At 38.1% G+C, this 12335-nt stretch overlaps 1 protein-coding gene across 2 annotated transcripts; it reads left to right on the plus strand.

Moving 5' to 3' along the window:
• Window positions 1-1486: 1486 nt before the first annotated feature.
• Window positions 1487-10942, plus strand: clcnk (chloride channel K). Of its 2 annotated transcripts, XM_077217948.1 has the most exons (20): window positions 1487-1558; window positions 2393-2552; window positions 2675-2806; window positions 3012-3140; window positions 3472-3611; window positions 3707-3784; window positions 3913-3988; window positions 4117-4242; window positions 4459-4543; window positions 4680-4781; window positions 5290-5374; window positions 5476-5640; window positions 5764-5833; window positions 6314-6418; window positions 6543-6759; window positions 6935-7068; window positions 7346-7416; window positions 10323-10403; window positions 10498-10584; window positions 10713-10942. In XM_077217948.1, exons 2-20 carry the CDS (start codon window positions 2396-2398, stop codon window positions 10749-10751), a joined length of 2079 nt encoding a protein of 692 aa, XP_077074063.1. In that variant the 5' UTR covers window positions 1487-1558; window positions 2393-2395; the 3' UTR covers window positions 10752-10942. The 2 variants fall into 2 exon arrangements, with proteins under 2 accessions (XP_077074063.1, XP_077074064.1); XM_077217949.1 differs by lacking the exons at window positions 1487-1558; window positions 2393-2552; window positions 2675-2806 and having other exon boundaries at window positions 3068-3171; window positions 10713-10843.
• Window positions 10943-12335: the final 1393 nt, after the last annotated feature.

Genomic DNA, 12335 nt, shown 5'->3' on the forward strand with positions numbered 1-12335 from the left:
GGCTTCCATTGTTCATTTTCCATTTTCCAAGGACCACTGCAATATATGTAAACATACATGGAAGCTTAGAGAGAGTTTGTGTTGTGTTACTGTCTGTGATTTTCTCAACTGCTGATCATTACATAATGTAGGATTATCATTGTCACTCAATGTGAATGTCTTGTTTTGCTGGGACTAAGGAAAAGTACAAAAGCAACAAACAATGTAGCAGGAAATACACAAAATAGAGACAAAATGATGGTACCAAAACAAATCATACAATAGTAAAGGCTGAGATGAGAAAGAAAATGCATTTAAATAGCCTGGTGCCATCTATACCCCTCAGTCAATATATTCTCTTTTTGCATTTGCGGCTGTCATGATTCTATAAAAACCACCGGCGTCTGGACCCATCTGAGAAAAACGATTTGAAATTGACAGGGAAAATGAACAGAATGCGGAATGACAGAGGGTAGCCGCTCATCAGTCATGGCAGGAAGGGAAGGATTATTATCGTGACATTTCACACATATTCACCCTGTGATCCAGTCACTGCTTTGCGAGTGGCAGATTGGTTCTGTCAGTGGGGATAAAACAATTCCAAAATGATCAGGGAGTTTTACATTTCAAATAAACTAAAACCTTCTGTCATTCAGTTTGCAGTGAGGAGTGTGTCACAAATTGTGGGAGAAAGTAGAAAATAATCCAAAACCAAAGGACAAGAAATTGTCCTTTGTGTGTGAACTACAAGAAAATGAATAATGCATCATGATGTTTGTTCGAAAAGATCGATTTATCATCTGAGATTGTGCCGGTCATCGTGACAATAATATAAATTCCACATGGCAGGAAACAACAGGACTTTAAAATACAACAGATTGATGCATTCATGTTTTTATTGTCGTCTGAAATAGCTTAATGGTAAATAGCACTGATGCATAATGAAATTATATTAGGCTATGAAGTATTTTCCCCGCAGCTATGTGATTTTGGTCAATTATTGTGCGTGACATTGATTTGGCGTGTGTGTGTGTGTGTGTGTGATTGCTTTACCCTTGAACGAAGGTTAATGCAATATGAAACAGTGCTCAAATAGAGACCATATAAAGGGGCAATCACTATCTAAATTATGCAATACATGAGAAAAGCTGGGTACACTTTTTAATTAATGCTGCTCTTTTCACCTGTTAAGAAATGTAGTCGGGGCTCATTAAAGCAAGTGAGTGACGATGACAATTCTAAAGGTCAGTTGGGTTCTATCACACTCTGCCCTCAAAGGTTCATAACGCATCACAGGTCATTTCATTAACCGCCTAATTGAAGTTACAAAAGGCCACAATGATCTATGTCCGAATGACATTTATGAGGTAAAAATGAATTTCAGAGAAAACTAAAAAGGAAACTTCAATCTCGCATTGTTCCAATTCAGTGCCTGCCCAGAGGCAAAGCAGCAGAGGGCGTGCGCCATAAATAAGTTAAAGCTTAATTTTCCTTTCAAGCTACATTTGGTGACGCCAGGGTAAAGAGTCGATACTGACCTCAACGGTCTTTCTTTTGGAATGAGTCAACAGGCTGAAAGGTGAGCTCTCTAACTTTATATTTCAGTTTTCAAATGACTTTAGTTCGACATTAAATCATTTCCAATATTTCGGGACTATCTGTTAAGTAGGCCTAGGCCTATCTATAAGGCGACTGACGTTATTAGGAATAATGTGCAGTCAGTCGAAAATGACCAGGATGAAATTAAAATAACCCGCGTCTTACACAGCTACTTGGCAAAGAAATAAATGCATGCACATGAAACAATGATTTGAGTTCAAATTATTGAATGATTTTACCTCCGCTATAGAGTCCACGGAGTGCGGAGTTACCGACTGAGCGGAGCGTTGTCAATGGGTAACAGAGAAAATTGTAAAGTATCAGAACACTGGATGGCATGATTGGCCAATCAGAACTGAGAATTCCAGAGCGTCGTGTAATCATTTTTTATGAAATGTAAAATTGCATTAAAGTCAGTATGAAACGGAAGTTGCGATAGTCCATTCTTCCATATTGTGACGTCACGTACCCGTAACCCTATCCGAGTGAAACGGCTTCTCGAATAAGAAAAAATGTAGGGGCGGGAGCCGTTTGATTTTGTCCATTAGGAATTGATTGTATTGTTGGATCGTTGTGGTTTGCTATTGGTGGATCTCATGCGAGTGACAGGTTGTCCCACTCATATCAGTAAACACGTCATCCCATAAGAGATGTGGCTACAAGAGGGAGGGGACGTTATTTTGATTAAGAGGACACATGAATTTAAAAAAATAAAATAATAATGTGCATTCGTACTGCAATATTCCCTGAAAAAAAAAAGAATTGTCCATTTTAATTTCATGATGACACAAAGACCATGCATGTTGTATTTCAGACAATGGATGCAATTAGTGTGAATGTAAAGCATCTTGAAGAAACTGAAGAACAGTGCACACATGAAGATAAGACAGACCCAGATACGGTGGAGGAAAAGCTAATCAGCTCTAATGAGCATTCACGGAGACCCTGGCAACAATCACGGTCACGCATCAGAGGTTAGGCGGATCATTTGCAATTTCCTCCCCGTCATCAATGATCTCACTCTATCAATCCTCAATGCTGAAACTCAAACTATCATAATTAACCACTGTTATTTATGTGCTTTGCATTTGGGCAGAGTGTGTGCTATATGTGAAGAAGATTCTGGTGTCTTTTGCTAGCATGGAGTGGTACTGTTATGCCCTCTTAGGGATCATCACCGCTCTAATGAGCTTCTTCATGGACATGACTGTGGCCAAGCTGCTGAATGGTGAGCAGTTCCACCTTGTCACTTAAAAAAAGGTTAGTAAAAAATGTACATACAGATGCAAGTGGGTCAGTTGGGCTAACTGTTGGAGCACTGAAGCATTCTAGCAGCTGAGTGGGGCAAGGTCTTTCAAAAACAGACGACCTCAGATTCTCGTTTATTTCTCACACACTGTTAAACCTCAGTCCATGTCCTTCTCTCTTATTAGCTCACCAATGGCTGTACGGTTGTCTGAAGGGTCACCGCCTGCTGCAGTTCCTCTGCTGGACGCTTTACCCAGCCTGCCTCTGTGCTCTGTCCACCAGCTTCGCCCACAGCATCTGCCCATTCTCTGCAGGTCAGCTAGACACTCATCACATCTTTACATGGTAAAATAATATTAATAAAAATAAAAATAATTTTGCTATCATTGCATAAATTCCTTATTTAGAGTAGGTACGTCCAATCTGATTTATTATAATTATATAAATCCATGATTAAAATATAATGTTCTTTATACATGCTTTACTCATTGTCGCATGAGACAAAATCAACAACACACATTTTTAGTGTAGGCCTATTTTAAATAAAAAGGCTTCAATTCAACTGCTTTTGCATGTTGGTTTGACTTACATAAAACATAAAACTGATTTGGTCATGCATTATGTGTTTCATCCATGACCCTTCAGGCTCTGGTGTTCCTGAGGCGAGGGCTATTCTCTTAGGGATAGACATGCCAGGTTATCTGTCCCTCTCCAATCTGTTTGCTAAACTGTTTGGCTTGATATGCACACTAGCTTCAGGCAGCACAGTGTTTCTTGGCAAAGTGGTAAGAACCTTATTTGCAAATGAGGATGTGGAGCTTAACCATAAATTTCATGTTCTGAATATATTGACCTCTTGCAATTCAACTCATTTCAATAGGGCCCATTTGTCCATTTATCTATCATGGTGGGCGCGTTCATGAACCGCCTGCATGTTTCCTGTCGTGGTGGAAAGCAGGTAGCTGAAGTGCACTGGAACAAATGAACCATGCTGCCCTCTTTAATTTTGTATCATGAGAACCAGATGGAAATTGTATAGGAGGCTACTTATACTAATGACTCTCTTGTGGCTCGGTTCATTCACAGAGAGCAGCTAAAGGAGAAATGCTGGTTGTGGCGTCAGCAGTGGGCGTTGCGAGCTGTTTTGGGGCTCCAATCAGCGGTGAGTTGACGTCACCGTGGTCCGTGATATCCTTTAGTACTAAAAAACAAAGTCATTAATGTATCTCATCAGTCACTTGACAGTCTGTCACCTGACCTTTTCCTGGATGTTTCTCTCTGTTCTCATAGGCGTTCTGTTCAGTATAGAGGTGATGGGGACTCATTATTCAGTCAGAGATTACTGTCCCTGCTTCTTTGCAGCTGCTTGTGGAGCAATCACCTTCAGGCTGCTCGCTGTCTGTAGTAGAGATCAAGGTGAGAGGTTTACATTACCTACAGCGCCCCCTAATGGATGCTACTGGTGTCTTTGTAGTAATCTCATCCACCACAAGATCATCAGTTAGCCTTCTGGGAAGCTATGAATTGGCATTATTGAATTTAAATGTGATTAAACTGAAAGTATCACACCACCAGAAGCTAGAAGGATATATGAGAGAAATGATTCAATCTTTCTTTGATCCATGTCAACAGAGACAATCCAGGCCCTGTTTAAAACCAGTTTCTCTAGTGACCTGCCTTACCAGCCTTTTGAAATCTTCATTTTCGCTCTGCTTGGGTAAGCTCTCAATTGCCAGATTGGTGATGGACAGTCATAAATTAAATATTGCTTAGTCATGTCTGTTATCTCTGTGTTTATATTATTCAAATTCATGAAGCTGTAATTGTTCTAATGGGGTTTTCCTCTGATTCAGGCTGTTCTGCAGTATTCTCAGCTGTATTTACTTATTTTGTCATCGCTCGGCTCTGCGTTTTGTCAAAACAAACAAAACCATCAGCAGATTTCTGGCAACAGAGTGAGCTGAAAAATTTATTCCAGCAGACTATTTCATACTTTTCAGACTTGTCCCTGTCATACTTTTCAGACTTGTCCCTGTCCTCATTGTGTGTGTGTGTGTGTGTGTGTGTGTGTGTGTGTGTGTGTGTGTGTGTGTGTGTGTGTGTGTGTGTGTGTGTGTGTGTGTGTGTTTACATATATACATACATATATTACATACATACACAAACAAACACAATGAGGTCCAAACAACCACTATTAAAATGGTTCTACTTTCTTTCTTCTTCTTTTTTTGGAAATCAGAATAATGAAAGTCATGAATGAAATGTTTAAGTTGAAATATATACGTATTCAATCCTAAAATATTTTATTTCCAGATGTAAATTTGATTTTTAATCCCATATTTTCATCATAGTCTCAGATTTATGGACCCCACTGTATGTTGACATCAAATATATGTCTTTTAATTGGATGCCTGAAGATATTTGTTGTGATCTAACTTTGTTTGTATTCATAATCATATCCAGAAAGTCACTTTATTCAGCCATTGTGGCATTTCTCCTTGCCTGCTTTACGTTTTATCACTCAGCGGGACATTTCATTGGTGCTGAGGTGAGGATAGACCTATTTCTGGAATATTGGCAGTACTTCAAACTTTGGTGCTCTGGTGTTCGTTTTGTATTTACTTAAAATGTATCTTTGTTTTCTACTAGCTCACAATGAAGCAGCTGCTTACTTCACTGTTAGACGGCACTTCCTGGTACACTGTTTCCCAGAATGCCTCTGCCCTGCCTGAGCCTCAGAACAAATTCTGGCAGGCATGGAACCCACCCGGCAGAGGTTACTTCCAAACGCTAGGATTTTTCATTATTGTGAAGGTAAAATAAAATGACTAGCAATTAAGTAGCAATAATTATCATGGTGTTCATATGCTGCTTGTTGAAGAATTTAACAAAGGTTCTCATAAGCAGATTTCATGATTTCTACCATTTCTCTGTAAGGTTGGGCTGTTGGTCGTGGCTTGTACTTTGCCTTTACCTGCTGGCTATTTCATGCCAGTATTTGTTTACGGTAGGTCTTCATACCATGGGATTTACATCATGCTAATTGGAAAAAATATATGTTATTATTATTTTAAAATAAAAGTATAATATTAGTTAAAATATTAAATAAAATATGAATCATTAAAGTATGATAAAATTTTGAAACATTTAAAAAATGAACAAATAATAACAATAATAATTAAAATTATAAATAATGATTAAATAATAAATAAAATGTGATGTGATAAAATAAATATAAAATAAAATGGGATAAAATACTAAAACAATAACTTGTATAATTACCATAAAAAATTTGAAAATAACAATGACAAAATAAAAAGTATTTAAATATTTAAAAATATATAAATAAAATGTAGTATTGTAGTTGTCGAAATGTAGTTCGCAATCATTTATAATGTATTAGTTTTACCATATACAGTTTTCAATGAATCCCCATAAGATGTTTTTTTTAAGAAGCCCATTGAAACAGCAATTGTCTGTGTTTTAGGTGCTGCAGTGGGACGTTTCGTAGGCGAGGGCTCGGCCTATCTGCTCTCAGATGGAATCTCATCAACAAAGAGTTTGATAAACCCGGGCGGCTATGCTTTAGCAGGTAAACAATCGTATTATCCTGTCAGTTTTCTGAAGGAGGATTATGAACACTGCAGGCTCACAGAGACGATAAGGCCTGTCTAAATGCATTAATGGGGTCATATTCTGTGTATGTGTGTGTACAGGAGCAGCTGCCTTCTCTGGGGCTGTGACACACACACTCTCTCCTGCCCTATTGGCTTTGGAAATGACCGGCCAATGCTCTCACGCTGTCCCCGCTCTGGTTGCTACGCTGGTATCCAACGCGGTGGCTCGTGCAAAGCACCGTCCATCTTTCTACGATGGCATATCCCTTATTAAACAGCTCCCACACTTGCCATCTCTCATCCGGGCTTGTCCTCAGTGAGTAAACTATCTGCTCGTCTGCCTTCAGACTCCACCATGTTATAACTTGAAATTACATTGCATGTTTCTTCAGTTGACACAGCCTTGTGCACAAAACAAGATTCTGGAGGGAGACATCAAGGTAGTGATGGCTGGATAGTAAATGGTTTTCATCATGAATGCTCTCCCACAGGTTGGCCAATGTTCAGATCAAGCAGTTTGCGGTCGAAGCGGGAGCCGTGCTAAAGAGGACAGAGACACTGACAAGCGTGCAGCACATCCTAAACAACAGCACAGACACTGAAGTTCCTGTGGTGGACTCTCACGGTGAGTCTAACTAATATCACCAGCTCAATGACACAATCTCACTTAATAACACACCTCCGTGCTTGACAGAAAAGAGTGAAAGCCAGTTAAATGTGTGTGCTGATGAGGGCCAAAGGCTAAATGATTGTGTGTTGATGAGGTGAAACACTCAAGACTGCACCCTCAAGATAATGTTCCAGTACAGTACTGTACAATGACAGCACTATTGTATGAAATGAGGCCGACAGTCTGAGGCTTGGGGTTAGCGATGCCATTTACTTTTTCTCTTGTCTCCCAGACTCTCCTATTCTGCTGGGAACAATCAACAAATCGCAGCTGCGGGAGTGTCTGCAAGAGCATAGAAATGAGGTAATTGAACCCATAATGTGCTGAGTCATAACAGAAATTGTGCTTAAAGATTAATAAAAAATAACGAAAGAATAATCAAAGTGTTTCAATTCAGAAGCTGGACTCTCAGCTGGGGCCTCTTTTTTGTTCTTTTTTTTAAGTGGCACCAGTGTCAGCTTTCCCTTTGCCATTTTAGGGCCAGTTCACACAGAAAGTGTGTTTTTTCCAATGACACTGCACCTTGTCTCAGTGGGGGTTTATTTGTCTATACAGGTCCTTCTCAAAAAATTAGCATATTGTGATAAAGTTCATTATTTTCCATAATGTAATGATAAAAATTAAACTTTCATATATTTTAGATTCATTGCACACCAACTGAAATATTTCAGGTCTTTTATTGTTTTAATACTGATGATCTTGGCATACAGCTCATGAAAACCCAAAATTCCTATCTCAAAAAATTAGCATATCATGAAAAGGGTCTCTAAACGAGCTATTAACCTAATCATCTGAATCAACTAATTAACTCTAAACACCTGCAAAAGATTCCTGAGGCTTTTAAAAACTCCCAGCCTGTGTCATTACTCAAAACCGCAATCATGGGTAAGACTGCCGACCTGACTGCTGTCCAGAAGGCCATCATTGACACCCTTTAAGCAAGAGGGTAAGACACAGAAAAAGAAATTTCTGAACAAATAGGCTGTTCCCAGAGTGCTGTATCAAGGCACCTCAGTGGGAAGTCTGTGGGAAGGAAAAAGTGTGGCAAAAAACGCTGCACAACGAGAAGAGGTGACCAGACCCTGAGGAAGATTGTGGAGAAGGACCGATTCCAGACCTTGGGGGACCTGCGGAAGCAGTGGACTGAGTCTGGAGTAGAAACATCCAGAGCCACCGTGCACAGGCGTGTGCAGGAAATGGGCTACAGGTGCCGCATTCCCCAGGTCAAGCCACTTTTGAACCAGAAACAGCGGCAGAAGCGCCTGACCTGGGCTACAGAGAAGCAGCACTGGACTGTTGCTCAGTTTTGCATGTCATTCGGAAATCAAGTTGCCAGAGTCTGGAGGAAGACTGGGGAGAAGGAAATGCCAAAATGCCTGAAGTCCAGTGTCAAGTACCCACAGTCAGTGATGGTCTGGGGTGCCATGTCAGCTGCTGGTGTTCATGCTTCATGCTTCCATACGCTGAAAAGCTTTATGGAGATGAAGATTTCATTTCAGCACGACCTGGCACCTGCTCACAGTGCCAAAACCACTGGTAAATGGTTTACTGACCATGGTATTACTGTGCTCAATTGGCCTGCCAACTCTCCTGACCTGAACCCCATAGAGAATCTGTGAGATATTGTGAAGAGAAAGTTGAGAGACGCAAGACCCAACACTCTGGATGAGCTTAAGGCCGCTATCGAAGCATCCTGGGCCTCCATAACACCTCAGCAGTGTCACAGGCTGATTGCCTCCATCCCACGCCGCATTGAAGCAGTCATTTCTGCAGAAGGATTCCCGACCAAGTATTGAGTGCATAACTGAACATAATTATTTGAAGGTTGACTTATTTTGTATTAAAAACACTTATTTTATTGGTCGGATGAAATATGCTAATTTTTTGAGATAGGAATTTTGGGTTTTCATGAGCTGTATGCCAAAATCATCAGTATTAAAACAATAAAAGACCTGAAATATTTCAGTTGGTGTGCAATGAATCTAAAATATATGAAAGTTTAATTTTTATAATTACATTATGGAAAATAATGAACTTTATCACAATATGCTAATTTTTTGAGAAGGACCTGTATATACAATGAAATTCAATGGGTTTTAATGTTTTGGACCCCACTGACTTTCATTATATGTACAAAAAAATGTTGAAACATTCTTTAAAATATCTACCACATAATCAAGTCAGTCATTTATCAAGTCAGGGTTTGACATCAGAAGGAGTAAAAGATGACAGAATCTTCAATTTTGGGTGAACTTTTATAACTTCTGAACATCGTAGTTTTTCATATATCTGGAAGCAGTGACATGCCACAACAATCAAAAACGTCAATCTAGTGCACGTCTAGCAATTAAAAACTTGTTACAGTTTTCAATTAGTAGGCAATGAGATCAAGGTTCAAATCTGAAAATGTCATTGTTTTAAATAATGAATCAAGCTAAATTGCGGTTGAACTTGACAGTCCATGATCACTATGCATTTTCTTTGATCTATAGAAAAAAGTAAGAAAATGATGACCAAATTGCAGAAGAAGGAAGGGTTTATTTTAAAATCATAAAACAAAAAATAATTTTTGCTAAAAATTTATGGTTACACTTTATTTTGATGGTCCACTTTACTAACATATCAACTAACTCTCATTAGAGTATTAGTAGACTGTAGTAGACTGTTAGGGTTTAGTTGATGTAGTTGCTTATAGTCAGTCGAATGTCAAAATAAAGTGTTAGCAAATATTAAGCAGACAGTCTACAAATAGTCTACTTAGAGGTTAGCAGAGCTATAATTGCAAAGTTACTTATAGTTAGTAGAATGTCTAAAGTGGGCTGAAATAAAGTGTTACCCGATTTACAGTAAGGATCCTTTTGTTAAATACATTAGTTAACATGAACTAACAATGAAAAGTAGTCCACAGCCTTTAATGATCATTCTTAGTAAGTGTTAATTTCAACATTTACTAATACATTATTAAGATCAAAAGTTAAATCTGTTAATATTATTTAAGGCGCCTGACATGAATAACAATAAACAGTTGTATTTTTAACTAACGTTAACAAAGATGAATAAATACAGTAAAAATTGTATTAGTCATTGTTAGTTGATGCGTTAATGGGACCTTATTGTAAAGTGTTATTGTTTTTGTTTTAAGTTACATTCAAAATCTGATGCACATGACGCTCCTGCTTCTCAGGATCATTAAACAATTTTTCTTGCAGGGTTCATGTAAGCGTCTAGAAGAAGTATGTTCTGTTCAACCTGTGCGGCTACATCTGACTCCTGAATCTACCGTAAAGCAGGTGCAGCGAGAATAAACTGGTGACTGTTTCCTTCACATTATGTTTTTGCTCATCGGTTCCTCTACTATGTGCGTGTTTGTGCATGTTCTGTCAGGCTCATTGTATCATGAGTGTCACGGGTGAGCAGCGTCTGTTTATAACGGAGAGTGGGCGGCTGTGTGGAGTCGTCACATGGAAAGAGGTGATAAGAGCAGTCTGCACAAGGACAAATATGTTCACACGCAAAACAATGATGAATACACCAGTCACACTAGCTAGATGTACTTATTGCAAAAAGGATGGTCTTATGACACATGATTTTACTTTCAGATGAAGAAAATTATCGAAGAGATGGCAAAGGAAGTCTGATGCATGGACAATCAGCTCAGACATCAGAATCCAGGACAGTCATCAATTTGTGCTTGCCATTTTGATAATAATAGTTAATATTTAATCTGTTATTTACTCTATTCCATCTTAAAAAGACACAACGTCAACTATGCCACGAAAGATATTGTGTTGGCTGCAGAGAAAAATTAAATTAAATGTTTATACATAAATGTTGCTTAAAAACATCTTGCTATAGCAAATATAGCATATTTTGCCCTATCTCTGTTGCTTTGATATCTATACTATATGTGACCCTGGACCATAAAACCAGTCACATGGGTACATTTTTTGAAATTGAGATCTACACATCATATGAGACATGAATAAATAGAGGGTGCAAAAAAATCAAAACATTGAGAAAATCGCCTTTAAAGTTGTCCATTTATGTTCACGATTGTGCTGCATTCACTCACAAAAATAAATGTTTTATATATTTACAGTAGGAAATTTACAAAATATCTTCATGGAACATGATCTTTACTTAATATCCTAATGATTTTCTTTGGCATAAAAGAAAATCGATCATTTTGCCCCATGCAATGTATTGTTGGCTATTGCCACAAATACCCGTGCTACTTGTGACTTGTTTTGTGATCCGGGGTCACATATTAGTATTGCCCCCGACAGCCTTTTGCCCCTCAACACTTTTTGTATATTTGCAAACATTTGCAAATTTCAGTAACACTTTACTTAGAGCCTTTGTGTATAATGCATTATAAAAGTATTTTTATTGCATTAATTATGCACCTTATAATGCATTGTGATCTCGTGAATAATTGTAACCACAGTTATAATACATTATAATACACCTTTAGAAAGTATAATGCATTAAAACACGGTTTCAGATGCAACAGGAAATCTGTGATTATTAATAATGCATTTTAACTTTGGTTACAGTTATTAATGAAACTATATAATTCGTTATTATGTACATTATGAATACCTCTAAAATGGAAATAATACATAAAGGCTTATCCAAATTTCTTATTATTTCATTTTCACAAAAACCTTTCTCCACCAATTGTCAATAGAACAGAATAGTATTCAGAACAGAATTCTTGAATAGTAATACACTTTGGGACCAGATAAAAACTATAGGGGACATTTAAGATTTGTTTGTTATGTGGGTGGGTCTGATGAAACTGACCCTGTATAATATCATATGCATGACTAGAGTTTGAATGAAATGAGATATGTGTTTGTAACCTCATGCAGCTTGTTAGCTTTGTGAGCCTCACACTGGGAGAAAAGAGCAGAACAAAGGCTTCAGTAATAAACGGCCTTTGTTTGATTTCTCAACCATCCCTTTTTCTCTCATTATTCCCTGTGCTTTTTGCACAGAAAAGGTTTTATACGAATTAATTTAAATTCCCAGTGTGTTGTTCCTTAATATATTGTACTGAAATACAAACACAATTCCAATTCTGCTCTCCACCACAGAGCCTCTATCTAGACAATTAAACCCTACTTGTGGAGCACAAAGCTGTCACACACATTATTTGAAACAACACATGAGTATCACACACTGTGTAAACTTCTATTAAAAGACCCTGGAGCATGATA

The sequence above is a fragment of the Siphateles boraxobius genome, unplaced genomic scaffold (assembly GCF_051911475.1).
Source record: "Siphateles boraxobius isolate OS27281-9 unplaced genomic scaffold, OSU_SipBor_1 77, whole genome shotgun sequence".
Lineage (NCBI taxonomy): Eukaryota > Metazoa > Chordata > Actinopteri > Cypriniformes > Leuciscidae > Siphateles > Siphateles boraxobius.